Source organism: Mytilus trossulus, chromosome 7 (assembly GCF_036588685.1).
Source record: "Mytilus trossulus isolate FHL-02 chromosome 7, PNRI_Mtr1.1.1.hap1, whole genome shotgun sequence".
NCBI lineage: Eukaryota > Metazoa > Mollusca > Bivalvia > Mytilida > Mytilidae > Mytilus > Mytilus trossulus.
Window position 1 is genome coordinate 860,600 of NC_086379.1, and position 20,651 is coordinate 881,250.

General features: G+C 31.2%; 1 protein-coding gene across 1 annotated transcript; it reads left to right on the plus strand.

Annotated features, from left to right (window-relative positions):
• Positions 1–8,597: 8,597 nt before the first annotated feature.
• Positions 8,598–18,026, plus strand: LOC134724466 (uncharacterized). The gene is made up of 5 exons (XM_063587496.1): positions 8,598–8,632; positions 11,794–11,903; positions 14,636–14,842; positions 17,193–17,407; positions 17,885–18,026. The coding sequence occupies exons 2-4, from the start codon at positions 11,852–11,854 to the stop codon at positions 17,378–17,380; spliced, it is 447 nt and encodes a 148-aa protein (XP_063443566.1). The 5' UTR covers positions 8,598–8,632; positions 11,794–11,851; the 3' UTR covers positions 17,381–17,407; positions 17,885–18,026.
• Positions 18,027–20,651: the final 2,625 nt, after the last annotated feature.

The window sequence follows — 20,651 nt, forward strand, 5'->3', positions numbered from 1 at the left end:
GTTTGATTCTAAATGATAATAAATGGTAAAATTTAGGTTTCAGTCTTTTTCCTCTACCATTGATTCCGTAGGGACGTACCTGATGAGCTACTAGTATGTCAGATTAGCGTTATGTAATACAAATTTATGAATAAAAGCTTCCATTAGGTCAACAATTTTGTGAAAACAAAAATAAACAAAATATGTAACGGACAACAACGGGTTTGCATGACATGTATACGCTTCCTCTCAAAAAATAATAAAAGTGTAATATTTGTAACAGTAGCTTTAAATGTAATCGCATTGTATGGATTATGTCTAATTTTCAAACAAGTGTAATTTGTGTTACAGTTGCACATCGAATGGATGGGTTTAAGTTATATGTGACCAATACATCAACCATTCCACCTGATGGTTATCTTTGCTATGCTGATCCTGATCCAGGTTTGCCAAACATCACACAAACTATTCCTTGTAACCAACTTGGAAAATATGTCATATACTACGATAATAAAGGATATAAGGAGAGCAAAGGAAATTCCACTCGCTACGAAGGACCTATAGTTGAACTATGCTACGTTGCCATTGATGGTATGTTATTGTCATTTTGTGAGATACTTTCATTTTAATCATGCAGCCTTCCTTTTTAAAGTGCCAATAAGAAGATCTTTAGATGTTTTTATTTGTTATAGTTTGATACAATATTAAAAAAATAATAAAAAAACAACAGACATTTTTGACCATAGTATGAAGTTATATCCAGATGAGTTGAATAATATGGTGTAAATAATAAAACTTTTTTTTTGTATTTTAAAGTCAAAATCAAAACGAAAACATGTTTGTTAAACTGTAAACATAAATACTAAGTACTAAGTTACATTTTTTAGGAACAGAAGTGCTTCTACTTTCTCAAATAGTCAAAGGAATAGGTCATTCATTCCATAATCGAGAATTTGTATCACAAAAGTATTTTGAAATTAAATGAAGCTTATTTCTTAAGTTTAAACTAAATATGTTTAAAGTCTGTAAACTTTAATACAAAATTCTAAACGTACTTGGTGTTTTTCAACTATCAACTGGGGACAAATTATGCTGCTACCTGTCAACCACTATGTTTATGTTGCATTGTCAAAATTTAAATTGGCCTCTATTTATTCTAGACGGCACGCATTTTGACTCAACCAGTCTGAAATCGTCTCATGTTAACCCGATATTTCTGGACTGCAGTCTGATCCATACTTTACTTAGCTTGGACTACACCTTTTTCGACAGGAATTGTACCAATTTACAGGAATTTGAACCATAGTCAACCAAGTAACAATCATTTCCGACCAGGTCTGAAACCAAAATTTATCTAGTCATTTCCATATTCAACCTTAGCTGAACAACACACTTCCAAATTTCAACCAAATTACACCTATTTCTGTTTTCATTTATTGTGTGTAACGAAATAATGAGATATTCATAAGTATTTCCCTTTACCAGAAATGAGACAGTGTTACAATATATGTCACCTTTAAAAAACATAAAAAGCAAGATGAGTTATTAAACGGATTCCGGATCATGCAGTAAATAAAATAAAGTTTCAATGAAATGAATCTAATAATAAGATTCACATTACATACTGTACATAGGACATACCAGAACTTTCGACCATTATTCAAATATCTAAAATGGTACCCCAAATGTTTTTTAATTTTTTTTTAGATATATTTAAAGATTACTGGACAATATTCAGCTCTAACTTAAGTCTGTTACAAATGTTTGATTTCAGTGGAGGGATATTTGCTTATCCTTCTAGAGCATCTGAGTTAACCTATTATTTTTGTGGATACTTTGATATATTTTGCAATGACTAAATCAGTTAGTAATCGACTAATGAGTTTGAATATATATATTCCTTGTTATTTTTTTTAATTTATCTGTTACACGTACCACGGGGCATTGATAATATAACACATCAACATAATGAGTGTTGATACATTAAAAGTCAAGGAATGCATTTAATAACGAACGTACAAAACACTGTATAGTTTACTATAGTCCAGGAATGATAAAATGTGAAACAATTTAAACCACAAAACATCTGAATAAATGGATAAAGCTTTTGGACAAACACACATACGATAAGACCAATATGGCATCGTTAAACACGTGTGTCAGAGCGAATGGACCATGCTGAGTAAACAAGACAAACAGGATTTTTTTTTAAATAAACAAAAGATCATAGAAACACAATAAGCAACAACATCCATTTTTGTTCAAATTTAAGATACACAAAGTGTGTACTTTAAAGAAAACGGTCTCATTACTACGATGTTGAAACGGGAAGCCTTAAAAAATAACCAGTCTTCTTTCTTCCTTTACTTTTTTCTTTTCTGTCAGGTTGTCAAAAGAGCTTTTGGGGTAGTAACTGTAATCAAAACTGCTCCGAAAATTGCATAGACGAACATTGCTACCCCCGGAATGGTTCATGTGTTTGGGGCTTTAACAATAGAACTTATTTAAACGAGGTGCGCGATAACTATACTGCAGTTTGCACTGATTGCTGTAAGGAAGGGCGAATTGGAAACTATTGTAACAGGTGTAAGTTATTGTGATAGAATAACTTTGTTATGACATAACATTTCGTACTGCAACATTAGTAATTGATTTTGAAATTATTATATAAAAAAACTTGTACTTTTGAGCCGACAGCACAAAAACATAATACACAATGTGGTGTTTACTAATGTTTGTATAGAAAGACAAATTAAATATAAAAAATTTCTTCCCTAAAAAAATGAAAAGTTTTCACTCAAATTGATCTATAATGATGTTCTGGAGTTTACTGTATGTGGTCACTCTTAAAAGGACTTCATTTGCCCGTTTAACAATTTGCAGTATGATATTTGGTCATTCTTGTGAATGTGTATTATTTACATAAATATATTAATTAAGCAGTTGCATTATTTAACAAAATCTTTCAGAAAGGTAGGTCTAAAATGAGCATTAATTATTGTTTTGGGCGTAATTGACTTTTTAATCGCGCGTTGCTGAAGGGCCTTTTTGTAGACGAAACGCAGGTCTGGTGGCAACATGATATTTATGGTATATATAATAAGTTTATTTCTAGATCATAAAAGAGGGACGAAAGACACCAAAGGGACAGTCAAACTCGTAAATCTAAAACAAACTGACAACGCCATGGCTAAAAATGAAAAAGACAAACAGAAAAACAATAGTACACATGACACAACATAGAAAACTAAAGAATAAACAACACGAACCCCACCAAAAACTAGGGGTGATATCAGGTGCTCCGGAAGGGTAAGCAGATCCTGCTCCACATGCGGCACCCGTCGTGTTGCTTATGTGATTACAAATCCGGTAAATAGTCTAATTCGGTAGGTCAAATTCATGAAAGGGAAGGGGATTGTAGTTACGACGTAAGGAACATATCCGATATCATTTGTGAAACGGTTATTCCATAACGGTCAACCAACTCGTGATGGCGTCCGTAAAATTTACGAAGGGATGATTTCAACTTCACCATTTGGAACTCTTGGTTTAATAGCTTCCTTGTGAGCAGTAACCCTCTATCAAGAAAATCATGATAGGAAATGCAAGCACGGGAATATCGTATCAATTGGGAGATATATACCCCGTATGCAGGTGATGCTGGAATGTTGCTACTTAGAAATGGAAAGTTCACAATTGGAAAGCTGAAATCATCTCTTTTGTCGTAAAGTTTTGTCTTCAACCGACCCTCATTGTCAATTTCTAGATGTAAGTCAAGATATGAAGCCGACTTAACTGTATCTGTAGTATCCTTTATCTCCAATTCGATGGGATAGATGCGATCCACATAGTCACCAAATTTTGAATTATTAGTGAAAGAACGTCATCTATATATAACATTCAATTCGTAACTTACAAATCCTTTGCGTCTTTTTTTAAATATGCAGACGTTTGTGTTGATAAAATCCTAAAGAATATTTTAAATTTGAATTCGTTTTCTGATGCAGATTTTATTTGGAAAAAGTTTCGTTTGAAATTTAATTAGTCATTGAAATAAACACAGCTGTATTTACATTTGATTTTTAACAGTTTCTTCAAACAAAGAACAGCCTAGTAGCTTACTATCAACCCAGATTGGACTTTTTACTGGAGGTTTTCTCTTTGGTGTTTTGATTATATCCATTGTGTGGATTTTAGTAATAAAAAAACGGCAATGTCTTAAAAAAAAAGGTAAGGTCAATTATAGTATAATATATTTTGCATTCAATAGATTTACAGAAAAGTAAAGAATACTTTGTCTAGTCTATTGTGAAATTAGATTTGAAAAGTTTAATTAGTTCATGTAAATGCTGTATCAAATTATTGGTATTTCAGTATGATCAGCACTTTTGAAAACTTTTGAACACCATGACCAAACTTTGAAAGAATTTTGCATTACTAAGTTAAATTTATAATTCGTTGATAGTTTGTATTAATTAATATTTTGTTATTTGTAGACAATCATGATGTGACGAAAAGAAATCAGAGGTATGTACACAAAGTTTTTCATGTTTTTGAACATTAATTTGCATGCATATCGAAATACAAATGTAGCTTCGTATCTGATAGAAAAAAAACATTATCCCAAAGGGTAAATGAAGAAAACAACCACATTCATTGAAACGACACTACAAATAGCATAAACAGTCACCGTACTTCATATATTCATGGTGCTCATCGTTTTCATTTATCGATATTTAGTGGCACAGTTTCAATGCAACTCCAATGCAACACATAGCAAGCAATGTTAAAATACGTGATTAAATTGATGTTATTACTCTTTTCATAATATATCATGCCATTAGTGTTACATTTTGTACACTCAAGTTTTAAAGACGTACTGGAAAGTCAAAATTCATTGTGACACAATACACTTGATTAAATCCGTATAATTAAAGATTTTTTTTTTTTAACAATGTTGAAGATGAATGTCTGCAAACTTTGATTAATGTTCTTGAAAAAAATTAGAGTGACTGATGAAAACACAGTAATTCTGATATTTTAAAGCGGTGACTGGTGTATGTAAATAAAATAAAAAAAATAAAAAAGATGAATAAAATTGTATTTTTATACCATACTTTGAAGCATATAAGAAGGAAGCATATACTGCATGAATTGTTTGCCATGTTAGATAAACGTATTTTGTTTGAGTACAGATTGTTGAAAGAAACAATCAAGTTTGTCGATTTTAAATCGTTTCTTACTTTGCTATCAAATATTAGATGATTTCATAGAGAATATCTTTTTAAAAGAAGATGTATGTCGATTGCATGCTTTTAAAAGTAACAGTAACTATTAAGTTAGCTCTACACAAGGATAGGTTAAGTTGTTTTCAAAATGATTATTTTAAGCTGCTAGGTCGAAATTTAGTTTAATAAAAAAAAGAATAAAAGTTAATGCTCGACGAAAGGATTTTTTTTTTTAAATACAAGTTTTACGTTTAGTGAAGAAGTGTCAATCACCCTGAATGTAAAAGGAATATTCGGCTTACCTACAGAAATAAAGTATCAGGATACTTTTGACGGATTATATCTGCACTCATCAGATGCTAATTTTTCATCTTATAATCGGTAACGATACATACAATTTAATTTGTAAGAGCCAATCTTCAAAATTCAAATATGTTATTAAACTTTATCATGATTGACGTCTTAAACAAAAAACAAAATACTTATGTAAACCATTGCACGCATTATGTCCTTATGTCGACGTGCTTTCAATGGAAATTTCTAGTAGATAAGCTTCTCTCTGAAAAAAGAGTAATGCATTTAATTTATCTGCGTATTGTGTGTATGATTGTGTTTGTTCAAATACTGCAAATAAAACTTCAACAAAGTTCGAAATTGCAAAGCAATATATATTGAGTTTGTCGTATTTTTTTTGCGTTTTTTGGAACATGTTCTATGGTCATTTGAATCAGAAGAAAGACAATTGAACCGCTGATCAGAATCTTATCAAGTATTCCACTGATTATGTTATACTACATATGTGATGCAATGTAATACTAACAAACTAGTTTTTTGTAGTCATGGGCCACAACAAGATGACGATATTTGAATGGAAAATATATCTGCATATCAAGATCTAAGAAACGATTCCATGCCAAATGAGTATGACCAAATAAGCAGAACATACGTCAATCACTAAGTTGTTAGCAATACATATAAAACATTAGATGGAATCAATTAAACTTAATGCAATAAATATCAAATGATCATATTTAGACGTAGCAACCTCTATACAAAACAAGTACATGTTTATGCAAATGTGTCATTAACGAACATCGTATGAATAAATACTATTGTATTCACTTGACTGTGTGTTTGACTGAAACAAAAATGGCAAGTGTTTTCTTGTAGAGTTTTGATTGGACCATACCAACTTATATGATGTTATTGCTTGAGTTAATGAATAGAGTATGTTAGGGAAAATGAAAATATACAATAACTTGATGATATAATGTCAATAATTGAGATATTTAGGAAAAAATAAATGAGATAGTGTCAAAAAGATAAATGAAAACAAAAACTAATAAAGCCTAATTAAGACACTCTTAATTTAAAATTAAAGTTTGATGAACATAATCATATTAATTGCAGATGTGTTAATAAACCCTTGCATGCTTTGCCGAGTTTGATATATTGTTTCATGTTATTTTGTCTGTAATTAATCAGAACTGTCTCACTTTGATTCTAAAATTACACAAACTGTGTAAGGTTTTCCTCTCAATATTTATGATATTAAAGTCCTTCCAAGTGTATTTTGCGTTCAATTGTCCTTTCAGTGCTTCTTCATGTTTTTTGTTATACATTTAAATCGTTGATTAACAAGTATGACCAAAGTATAATATAAGTGGAAAAAAGCTATGAATCAATATGCAAAGTTATAGCATGAACAGTAAATTAACAAGGAATTCATGATGTATTTAATAGTTGTTTTTTGCTTTGCACATACTCACAGTACTTTACAGAAAGTGATGTGCGAGCACTCTTATATCGGTGCTTTGAGTCTGTTCGTTATTGGTGCTTTTAAACAATCAATTGCTGTTAAACCAATTTCAACTGATTTAAACATAGTGTTTCAATGTTTCAGCATGAATATTATCTTCTTTTTTTTTTAAAACCCATGAAATACACTAACCCCATTGACTCCAGAGAAACTTTTTTTTTTGCGTATTCCTTTTGCCTCAGATACAAATACATGTAAGTGAATAAACTATTCATAATTTTTTTTAAACACAAGCATATGTTTTCACTTAGTTCTTACACACCTGCAACCTTTAGTGTGTACTTTTTTCCTTTTCAAGTTAATATCCCTTGTTAGTTTATCGATGAAGAATTGGATAAAAGTAAGACGTTTGGGCTTCCAAAGTTGTTTTCCTCAATTGTTTACGATGAGTGATTTTGTTTTCCGAATCACAAGTTTTGCTTAGAGTTATTGGTAAAGCACATTTATAGTCTGTAGATCTGTAAAACTACCGAGTGTTTCTAATTGCAACTTTTTTTACTAAAGATGTATTCGATTTAATGTAGATGGGTGCATTGCAGGAGATGTTTATTCATTCAAAGGAATTGATTTTGATTTTTGTATGTTCTTAAAAGACATATCACTTTTAAACTCCTGTTTAATATATAAATCAATAGTACATAGCACAACCCTTTCAGATAAAATGAACACATATTATAGTACGTTAGTATTTTAGAAATATATGTAGACCAAAAATATTTAATGATCCTATTTAGCTTTTTATGTCATAATCAATGATATAATGACGATGGAATAATAGTAAAATATGTCTACATTAAGTGATCAAATAAAAGTATCAATATAGAAGTCAAATATATCTACACATCAGGATCTCACTAGGGATAGTTTATCGAATGGGTGTGATAATAATCATACATCAATGTCAATAACACAACAACTGACGAATAACTCTTGCTAAAAGATAAAATATTTTTTTCTTTCTTAAACCAAGCCGAAATGTGACAAAAACGTGGAATGAAATCAGGCATTAAGTGAACTATCACAATGATATTATATCAGGTGGATAAAGACACCATAAAGCGTTCAAGCTGTTGTGTACGATAGAATGGTCTAAATCTTTTGTCTATTGTGAAATATCAGATAATTATTTGGTATATATGAAATGTGGTAAGATTGCCAATTTTGTAAATTATTGCAACACTTTCGATTGGATACTGTACATCAATATTTAAATTACTTATCATAAAATCAACTTTTGAAACCCTTTTTCATTGAACAAATTGTTAAACAAAACCAACAACTGGATTCTTCTTTTGCATGATCATAGGCATGGTAAATCTGCATATTTCATTTATTATTACACAAAAGTTTATCGATATATCAGAAACATCAGAACACCATGCCATATTTTTATACTATGGCGTATATTCGTATTTGTTTAGAAAAATACATATTTTTTTTCAATAGATACAATATGAATAAAAATTAAATTAAATTAAATCAAACTTTATGAATAAATAAATGCCCATGATGTTTCACTTGAGAGGTTCACTGAATACATAACTTCGATTAATAGGGTATTGATCTGAGTCGACAAGAAGAGTGTTAAAGTTTATTTCGATGACAGGTAAATAATATTAAAAGATAAATAATTATTGGGATCAATTTAACACTCATAATTTTGTTTATAGTTTTCCTTGATGTTTTCAACTGAGGAGATCAATTTGCTTTAGTCTAGAATTTTAGTATATTGAAGGACCTTTTGTCTAAATTTAAAAACTAAATTTAAATTGTAAAAAAACTCGAATTAGCTCTCGCTGCGATACAGTTTTTTTGTACTAATGTGGCGTAATGTAAACAACAATCAATTAATAAATCTGCTTAAGTGTCTAACCTTATTTGTTTTAATTAATATTAGCCGTAAGATGGTACATGTGCGTATATACTTCATCCCAAATAGCATTACATAGGGGGATATTGTAAAGTGTTAGTAATGTATGCATGGCTAGATTTCGGTTATACATCGATGCACTCTAACACCTACTGATTTAGAATAAACTGTTAGGTTCATCAAACATAAAGGAAAGGTATGTCTATTTTTCTTTTTAGTATATTTTATATTTTAAATAATCAAACTACTGATATTTATTTGAATGCATTATAATTGCAAAGAATATTGTGTAGATATATATATGCGTTGGTAATGATATAATAAATGCAAAATATGGTTACTTTTAGTCCTTCATAGTTGCTTTATTAACTTAAGGAAATACTTTTTTGTTTGTTTTAGTTGTCCTTATAACAGTTTTAGTATCGTTACATGTATATAACGTTTTAGTATTATACATTTTTAAATAAGAAAAAAACTATTGTTAAAACAGTACATTATAAAGTAGGCAAGGAGAAATTATTTGTAATATTAAGTATTGTCAATACGCAAATGTTCATAATGATTGTAATGTCAATATAGAAGTGTTGGTGGCATACTGATTAATTAAAAATCGAGATTGAACTGGACTTTGAACAATCAAACTTATTTAATCCGTGCTCTTAAAGAACATTTCGTAAATTAATTGACAAGGAACGTCAACACGCAAATTGGGTAGTCGAAATATTTAAGGCATAAACATACTAAACAAATGATGAGCTATATGATTGAAAGTGACCAGGCGGGAGGATAGAGACACAGACACGTTAATTTGAATCTCTATATAAGTCGCTCCTCACTATCCTACTACCTGTCGATACATATATTTTTGGCATTGCACAAGTCATGTATTCTCTGACTGTTCACGACGTTAAAATACTAAATCCCTGGGATGTGTTTTAGTTGATTTTAGTCTCTGATGCATGATTTTCTATTATTAATTGGTTTTGGCTTTTAATCAGCAGTCAGTAACTGCGAGTACTTTCAAATCGTATTTTTGTTGTTAATTCGATCTGTTTATAATGTTTTTTTGTTATTTTATATTTATATGGATCTTGTGTATATACTAGCTTTGATTATTTGGAATATCTCAAAATTTTACTCCTTACTAAATTTGTATAAACTTCAAGATTTACCTGTATTTTTTTTCTAAAGTGAAAATTTTCGAAGGGTTAGATATTTCGCAGTAGAGTCTTGCCATGGCTTTTTTTGATTTTTGACCTTGAATGTTTGTTCCTTATATTTTATTAACTGTGCATTTGCATTTAGATTTCGCCGATAGAATGTATACGTTCATGGTGTATTAATTTACGTTTTTTGATTGAGTTAAGCCTGCAAATGGATATTTTATCATGTGGTTTTATATGTTGTGTTGTTATGCTATTGTTTCAGAAAAACGGAGAAGGTTTGGATCCAAAACGTTTAATACCGCTGCACTTGTTTGCACCTGTCCTAATCTCAATCTGATGTACAGTAGTTGTTGTTTGTTTATGTAATTTATACGTGTTTCTCGTTTCTCGTTTTTTATATAGATTATACCGTTGGTTTTCCCGTTTCAATGGTTCTACACTAGTAATGTTGGGGCCCTTCATAGCTTGTTTTTCGGTGTTAGCCAAGGCGCCGTGTTGAATGCCGTACATTGACCTATAATGGTTTACATTTTTAAAATTGTTATTTGGATGGAGAGTTGTCTCATTGGCACTCACACCACATCTTCCTATGTCTATAAACACATTCGTAAATATTTAACGATGGATTACATTGATGATAGTAATCATTGTAAAGTTATTTTCGAAAAAAATGAGACAAACATATTTTGAAAATTTATAATGTTTGTTTGGTGACATCGACTTAATTTTCACAAAACGCTATTGTTATTGAATAAGTAACCATGACCATACGTGTATGCTGATCAAAGAATTATTTGTGATTTAAATCTGTAAACACTTCGAATTCTGAATTGACAGTATATTCGCTTTTATAATATATCGCAGTTGTGCAACGATTACAAGTGAAATGGGTGCGGTCGGATCTTACTGCACTTAACTTCTAACATTTTTAAAGATAATTATGTCGCTCTTTGCAAGTACATTAATTATCAACATTTTTATTATCATAATGCGAATTACCATGGCATATCAAATTATAATATTCATTTGAACTTTTTTTTGTAATGGCATATGATCATTCGAAAGAAAGTTAAACGTGTAAATTATGGTGAAAAATATCATATGGAAATGCAAAAAAACAGAACAACAACAACAAAAACAAAAACAACATTGTCAAAATTATTTGTTTAATGTTTTGGTATAAACATGATAAATGTTTGTTTGTTTGTTATTGATGGATTGTATACAGTTCATGCTGATTGTCATTTTAATTTTATTATTTTGAATAAACATGACATGCGTTTTTTAAACTAAGAATTTTTAAAAGGTAAATAAGAAATACTTTGTTTTAAAATCTAATTTGTAACTTTACTTTTATTTAAAGTAAAAAAGGTGAAAAAAAAGGTTACACACAGTCAATAATTGAAAAGTGAAATATTTTGGTGTAGCTCTAACAACCTTTTCTTGTATTAATACGTTATAACATCTATAAGATTATAATATCAGATTCTATATAAGTCAGTCTCTTGATAATCCCAGACGTTTTCATTTAAAATTGATAAAATAATATTAATGGCATTTTTTCCCTGTGCCATATATTTTAGGAAAGTTTAAGTGCTAACTATATCTGCTTGCTGTACATTGTAAACTATAGCTATTATCTAGTGAGTCTCTCGTTGACTCCCGACGTTACGTTTAAAATTGATAAAATATTCTTAAATGGCATTTTTTTCCCTTTACCATTTATTTTAGAAAAAATTTAAGTGCCTACTATACCTGTTTGTTATACATTGTTTACAAGTCAGAAAACATGTTACTACTGTTATCAATGACTACTGTTCTGTTGAGTGTTGCAGCACAACGTAAGTTAATAATGCTATTATTTTAATGAAAAAAAGTGTGTTCACCTTATCAGAATGAACATATGTATATAGATATAGAGGAATATGTGGTATGAGTGCCAATGTGACGACCATCCAACCAAGTTACAATTTAAAAAAAGTAAACCATTATAGGTCAAGGTACGGCCGTCTACATGGAGCTTTTGCTCACTACGAACTGAAAGTTATACAGGGCCCCAAAGAATAACAAGAGTTAAATCATTTAAACGGGCAAAACCAACGGTCTCATTCATATAAATAAACGAGTACGAGGAACACGTATGGACCACATTAACAGAGGACATTCACATCGCCATATAATAACTATACTATTAACAAATATAAGTTATATTTTGGATGACAGATATCCTTCTTCAATAATTTTACGATGTCAAATGAATCATGTAAATATATTCAAACTGAGACACTAGTAAAATCTTAAAATCTATACAATTTAAGCGAACATCACAGACGCTGGTACAATTTTAAAAGTTCCAAACACGGCGCTATAACTACACAGATATGCCAAAATACAATTAGTTATTTGCGATGTAAACTGACACAACTCTAAATTTCCAAAGGTGGTGGCAGTTGAGATGTTAGAACTACTGCATGGATATCAGTCCTAAAATTTTTCAAGTTGGTATACAATTTCAAATTTGACAACGGTAGGGCAATTGCAACAATAACTACACATTTAAGCCTCCCAAACAAATAGCAGTTTAATAATGTGGCAAAGTAAGTGAAATTGTATTTATGAAGGTAAAACAATTAAACGTGGCTACGTCCTTCAAATTGAATGGGGCTCTGTAATTTAAACTGGTATGATTTTTTTTAATTTGAACTTTTAATCCAGTGCGGAAGCCTAAGTTACTGGAAACAAGTGAAGGTAGGTAAACAATTTTTTGAAAAAAGTGATGACAGGAAAATGAATGACTCATTCTATGTTTTTTCATTTATGCCCTCTTTGGAAACTGTTCTTAACTTTCTTATTCAAAATCTTTCCCGATCGACCAACCCTGGTTGTGGTCTATGATTGTAAGGTTTTTGAGATCAGCTTGGACGTGCCTGGGTGATCTATAATGACGACTTACGGGTAGGTCAGGCTTGCAAGTGTAGTCACTTCGATGACCATTCATGCGTTGGTTGAATGACTGCTCTGTCTCGCCACATACTGCATGCCACATCGACACCAAAGGACTTATGCAATAGTATATGCTTATTTTTAATGTCTCAAATTTCGACAACATCAGTTTACACATGGTCAAATTTCATCAACTTTTTAACCTTTATGTTGTGACCGTCATGAATGGACTAACCCACACCAACGTAACTTGCCTCAAATAGCTCTACTTTTAGAAGTCAACTGTTGGATACTTATTTCGTAATTTATGAATTTTCCTTTAACCTTAGGCAATCTTTTGTCATGTGTCTCGTGTTTAGATAGTCTTTCTAGCTCATATACGCATTTGGAAAATTGAAATCGGACAAAAAAGGGTCTTCTGAAGAGTCGATTTTCCCTTCGGTGTCTTACAAAGGAATTTCAAAGGCTTAACATTTGCAAAAAAGATTCGCAAGCAAATAACTGCTGATCTAAACTGTTTTTGAAAAAAATGTACAAGAAACGACATCCTCGGTTTTAGGTCAAGTTGAAGTAAAACATCGGTAAATGCATGAAATTCCGCATCTTTTTATCCTAATGACCTTTGCATAGACTGCTGTACCAATAATAGATTTATTCCCATTTAAAAATTGTTGGGGTCAATTTGTTAACTAAGGTTCACACGCTAAATCCAGACTATATACATATACTATACTGGCATCCCTGGTTCTTCATGATCAATAAAAAGGACAATAAACCTATACAAATTACACTTTTTGCACCTGATGATTAACTGTGGGTACAATTACCACCCAGCCTTCCCGTCTCCTCCCCTATTTTAAACCAGTCCGCCCAATGATACCCCACCTTATATTTAATAAAATCAATTTGCCTCAGAGGTAGGATAAAGATCATTTGCAAATAAGTTGCATTTTTGGCAAATAAACGAAAATTATACATTTTCTCAAAATAATTCAGCATTGTAAACATCACGGCCCTTGGTGGTCAGATTTGGCTGTGTTTTCGTCTTATTTTGGAACAGAATGGATAATACAGGTTTGCACGGGTTAGATCAACAACACATATCAAATTTTCATGTTTTTTTTTTAATTAACCTTTAACCGTGATGTGGCCGTCATACTACGGACTTACCCAATCGTTATTTGGATATAATGGCTCTACATACTTTTAGAAGTCAACTGTATGATATATTTTCGAAATTCATTCATGGTTCCTCAACCTGAGGCTTTCTATGTTCATGCTCCTCGTGTATGAATTGCATTTTGAGCTCATAGACCTATTTCGAAAATTTAATTCAGATAGAACTGGGTTTTCAGGAGCAGTTGGCTTCCCTTCGGTATCTCGCAAGGGAGGTTCAGAGGCTTAAAACACATAATTACTACTGATCGAAATTGTCATTGAAATACGTACAGGAAACGTCAAAAGCCTGGTATAATGTATGTACGGTTACCACAACAGATGCGTTTTATGGCAGATAATGTCTTTTTATATCATTGTGTTTTGTATCATTGAAAGAATTGTTATCTACTGGAAAAACATGAATTATTGGCTAATATGTTTTTTATATATAGCAACTGCGTTTTTTTTGTAGATAACTTAACACCGTATGGCAATGCTACTCAAAGTTCTTCATACTTAACTGCTCCTGTAAATGCCATACATCCACCTATAGCAAATACATTTTCCTTTCCTTACTGTTCTCTCTCGAACATTCAGACAACTGCGGCTTGGTGGATGTTTCAATTCTCTTTTGGAACTGCTTACATTACAGATATAGCTATCTATTACCGAGAAAACTGTAAGTAAAACCAAAAACTCAAAAGGTATAGATATCATCTAAATATATTAATGTATTAAAATATAAAAACTTAGCGCCACAAACCTTAACTCATTACCTGTCAATTATTTGATTAATGACTATATTCGGATTACGAAATGGATAGGTTTCCATTTAAAGTATCAAACAAGACTCATTGTTGAAGGCCGTACGGTGACCTATAGATATTAATAATAAAATTGAGAAAGGAAATGGTGAATATGTCAAAGCGACAACCACCCGACCATAGAGCAGACTGTCTGTTTCATTTTGGTCTTTTGTGGATAGTTGTCTCCCTGGCAATCATACCACATTTTCTTTTGTATAAGTTACGAAATATATTTCCTTAACTTTAACCGAACATGACCAAAAATGAAACTATCGTACTTTAACGCCATTTTCAAATTTAGATGCATTTTATTGCTGACTATGGGGTATGGGCATTGGTCATTGTTGAAGGCCGTATAGTGACCTATAGTTGTTAATTTTTTGTGTTATTTTGGACATTTGTAGAGAGTTGTATCATTGGCAATCATACCACATCTTTATTTTTTATATACAGATTGATCGGATATATTTGAGATACGGTTGTTGTGTTAGAAGTTCTTGACATAATCATTACTCTATAATTTTAAAGCATCCCCGTTTATTTGTATGCGGTTGCTCCAACCAAAATGTTCAGAAACGTACTGTGTTAATTTCTCTCTGTTCTCTTTTTTTCACCTGTCTTGATTTCCAATTATGACTCATCCTATCATTATTTAAGTGAACAGTAAATGATTGCCAATCTACATGATGGTAGTCGTAAACTCAAGGTGTTCAATTAACATGTTTAAAGAATGAATGTCAACTAGTCGCAATTTCATTTTTTTTTTAATAAATTAAGTTTGAATCTCAGATTGTTATAAATATTGTGTTCGTTATTGTCAGGTAGATGTCATGCTTTCAAATATGTGCTCTTTGTTTTGTTCACGCATCTTTGTCAATATAATGAAATTGAATGCAACTGTCATCTAGTTAGCTAGCTATAAAACCAGGTTCACTCCACCATGTTCTACACAAGACAATGCCTGTACCTAGTCAGGAATAAGATTGTTGTTATCCAATTGTTTGGTGTGTTTCAGCTTTTGATTTTGCCATTTGATTTTTGAATTTTTCTCGGAGTTCAGTATTTTTGTGATTTTACTTATTACACAGCATGTGTTGTCAAGTTAAAAAAATGTATTTATTATTACAAGTGTAGCACGCGTTCCTGATTGAAATAAATCTATCCTCGTAAAACAACGCGTTGTACATTACAAGTTATAAAGAGTAATGGTTATTTATTATTATGTCCAAGATGGATTAGCCACTATTTGAAAACAATCTATATCCTCAACTTACAAACCCAGTGGTGTTTTGAATTATCAACTCACCCTGTTAAGGGCATACGATACAGTTTTGATCCTGTATTTACAAGTTCATGAAAATTTGCAACTAGGCTCTTTTTTACCTGATTAAATCATATATGTAATAAAAAATATACCTTCATGTGCTACTTTTTGAGTAAAGTAAGGTCGAAATTTTGTATATTTGCTCAAAAGACAGATTTGTGGCCGTAATTGTTTTTTCGAAAGAAAGACATAACTTTTTCGTTATAAAAGATAAGTACAAAATGTTTTTTTGTTAAATAATCGTTTATTTCTGTTTTTTATTAGTATCCTAAAAAACATGCATTTTTTAAATTCAGAAATATCTCATAGTTATCAAATGTTTATGAATTGAGGACAAAACGTCATTTTTTGCTGCATGTTTAACAAAATTTTAAAAAATCCTCTATTTACAGTTTTATAAAATTTGGGTCACATAATCTCCTTGCAAAATCAAACAAATTGCCGTTTTGAAAAATAGGGGTCCATGAACTCGTTTTCAAATAAATCAGTTTGAATGATAAGAATCAGTCGAAAAATGCATCTTTTCCGGACATGTCACAGTTTGACGTCGCGAAAATAACATTTTACGTTAGCAACGTCATACCTCCCCTGTAACTGTATCGTATGCCCTTAAGCATCTCATTCTAATATCATCATGGTCTTTATTTACCATTTTATAATTCCTAAATTTGGAACGGAAATATTTATCCCAAAACACAGGATTTACAAAATTTAATAGTTAGCCAAGACATGACCTACACATGTGCACACCACTATTTCTTTATAATAAGAATAAATGAAAAGTTTCACTTGTTTCCTTCATCGTTGCAATAAATTATATGAATGTTCATAAATTAAAATTATGACCTCTCAGTCATTTGCTACCGTCCAAACTAATACTAGTGTGCTTTCTATTACAGATGCACATCGCATGGATGGGTTTAAGTTATATGTGACCAATACATCAACAATTCCACCTGATGTTATCTTTGCTATGAGGATCCTGATCCAGGTCTGCCAAACATCACACAAACTATTCCTTGTAACCAACTTGGAAAATATGTCATCTATTTCGATGATAAAGGATCACAACACCATGGACCTGTAGTTGAACTGTGTTATGTTGCCATTAATGGTGGGTTATGGGTTATATACCAATTGTTTCAAGTACAGTGAAAGAGATATATTATCTTTGTCACAATTTATTTGACCGTTATGGAATATCTGTCTTATAGCTGACAATGAATGTGTTCCAAATACCGGAGCAACAATATTGTTACTTGTTCCATTACATAATATCATTCTTTTAGCGACTGAGTTTGTACTTAGAAGCAGCATTTCGTGTTACCCAAGGATAACATTATGTTAATACCTCTTCAAAGTATATGAGACCACTCTGTCATTTTTGTGGGTGTTAGGTGTTGGGTGTTGCTCAAATGTCAGTTGTTTTTTTATGCTTATGGACATTTTTGTCCATTGTTTTGAGTTTTTCTTTTTAATCATAATAACAACATAACGTCTGTTTAAATAATGTAGATGAACAGAGAATGTACTATTTGGTCAACGCTCTCAGTGTGATTCAACACTGTAGAAGAAAACTTTTTTTTTTCAGGTTGTCAAAACAGCTTTTGGGGAAATAATTGTGATAAAATGTGTTCAGAAAATTGCATAGAACGACATTGCCATCCCGAAAATGGTTCTTGTGTTTGGGGTTGCAACACTAAACATTGCTTAAATGATATTTGCGATATACAAACTGCAGTTTGCACTGATGGTTGTGAGCCGAAACGAACAGGACACTATTGTAGCAAGTGTAAGTAAGTGTGTATAAGATAACTTTGAAAAAAAATAGCAAAAAATGTGTGAGTTTTAATTGATGGTTGTATGGAGAGATATATTGAAAAAAATGTTTGCACATAAAGCCAACAGTAGTATGCCGCTGTTCAAAACTCATAAATCTATGGACAAAAAACAAAATTGGAGTAACAAACTAAAACTGAGGGAAACGCATTATTTATAAGAGGAGAACAACAACACAACATTAAAATATAACACACACAGAAACGACTAAGCATTAGACAACATCCTATGAGAATAACAAATATAACATCAAAACTAAATACATGAATTCGGGATAGAAAAGTACAGTGACACGTCTTATAGTAATGTGAAATAACACTCAAATAAAAGAGAAAACAAACGACACAACGGAAACACAAAGTTAAAATGTTACACACACAGAAACTAACTATGGTATAACAATGGCCATTTTCCTGACTTGGTACAGGACATTTTTTAAGATAAAAATGGTGGGTTAAACCTGGTTTTGTGGCATGCCAAACCTCGCATTTTAATGGAAATGTTAAACATAACATTGAAATGACAACTTAATATTGCAGGACTACAATACAAATAAATATTAGAACGTATTAGACAAAGAAACACATGATTAAAAGATAACAAAAGGCATCAGGTTTTAAATTCAATACGCCAAAAACGCATAATTATTATATATGTATATACATGTATTGTACAATAATCATAATAGAAACATTTTTTTTAATAATAACGTTGGTACAATATTAAGCATACTGGGAATGGTCCGGACCATATGAGTATTTTGACCATACGCGTATGGTCACGACCATATGCGTATACTCATATGGTCTGCCAAAAGCGTATACTGTATACTAATATTGTCCGACCATACGCGTATGTTCGGACCATATGAGTATAAAACTCGTTTAGTTATTCACGGGCGAGACCATATGAGTATTTGGACCATGTAGGATTTTTTTTTAAATTACATTATAAAACATGGTATCAGAGCTTTTTTGCACTTGCAAGTCGGTTGTGCACGATCCTTTTCATTTACACCGTTTGTTTGCGAGTGAAAAGCTAGCAGTTTTGAAGCTGCGTAAAGTAATACCGAGGTCATTCCGATATGTATACGGTGTTGTTAAGATGCTCTAGATCTCAAATATCGTACTTTGATTGCAATACACCATATTTACAAGACAACTTGAATAAACTATATTACTTTCCATTGACTTCTTGTGTAACAGCTCATTAAGAAATTTTTGGATTAATTTATTTAAGCCGACATATTGCCATGCACTCGTTATACCAAATCATTGATGACCATCGGTTATGTCCATCGGTATAAAATATAGTAAGTAAAATTTACTATCTGAAACTTTTATTTTTTTTATTTGCTAATCTTTTTATTATTTTAAGATAATAAAATAACCTATAAGATAGTGTTTTTTTAATGGACGGTTAAACCATATGAGGAATTTAGAAGTATTAAAAGTAAAAATGTAGCAGAGTGTTAATTACCCCGAACATACACATACCGTTGGCCCATACGAGTACTCATATGGTCCGGAACAAGGATATTATGTAGTCAGACAATCTGTATTGAATATTCCTAAAAGTCAAACATGAAATTATCTCGAGATTTAAGTATACGTCAAATAAGAATTAAACCTTTACGTCAAGTCGGTCTTCAATATAGGATAATACAAAATATTCCAAATAAATATTGTTTTAGATAACATTGCCTCTGACGGTATAGTCTCACAGACGCCAAGTGGTAGTCAACCGTCAAGTCTAGCAAATGATGGCAACACAAAATCATGTTCTAAAACAAAAGGAACAACCGTGACATTTCAAGTTGACCTACAAAAATAAAGCATTGTAACTGGAGTGCATATAATCTTTGGTGGTATGTGTCTTAACTGTTTACAAACAATTTCCAATGTCAAAAACTGATACAATTATAAACCATTTATTACATTCATGCAAACAACTTTATCACATTACTGGTACTAACGTTACGGTACCATGAGCCCAATTCAGTGATGTTCCAGGTCAAACTAAAATCTAAACTGTATTAATGGAAAAATTCAAGGAAAATATTTAACTTTGTAAATAGAACTTAAACATGTTACAATTCAAATGATATTTTATCAAATTGTTGTCATTTTTAACAACTCTTTATCAATTTAACTTGCTCAATCAGTGTTTAATTGATTAATATATATAACACAAGAATTTGATCAAAGTTACTATAATCTCATGAGCTCTCCTTTTAGAAGAAGGTGTTGTCTAGTGAAAGGTCACCAAATTTTAGATGATTTTTAAAAATTGCTATATGGTATTTTTCGTTGGTGAAAGTTGTGTTATTCTTTAATTTCTGTTTGCATTTGAAAAAAAAAACTATATTAAAAAATTGCTACCTCAGATTTTATGTGTTTGCAAAATTCGAAAGTTCATTTCGATATAGAAATTTCAAGAAATGAGTGAGAATCTAAATCAAGTTTACACACATAAACTCTGGGAAACTGCGTGACATCTAGAATGAGTGCGATTGTGTA

What these genes read in the sequence shown, in the direction of transcription:
- LOC134724466 (XM_063587496.1), top strand. Translation starts at nt 11,852, where the DNA reads ATGTTACTACTGTTATCAATGACTACTGTTCTGTTGAGTGTTGCAGCA. An exon ending in GTTGAGTGTTGCAGCACAAC is followed by an intron (nt 11,904 to 14,635) that starts GTAAGTTAATAA and finishes TTTTTTTTGTAG; the next exon opens with ATAACTTAACACCGTATGGC. An exon ending in TATCTATTACCGAGAAAACT is followed by an intron (nt 14,843 to 17,192) that starts GTAAGTAAAACC and finishes TTTCTATTACAG; the next exon opens with ATGCACATCGCATGGATGGG.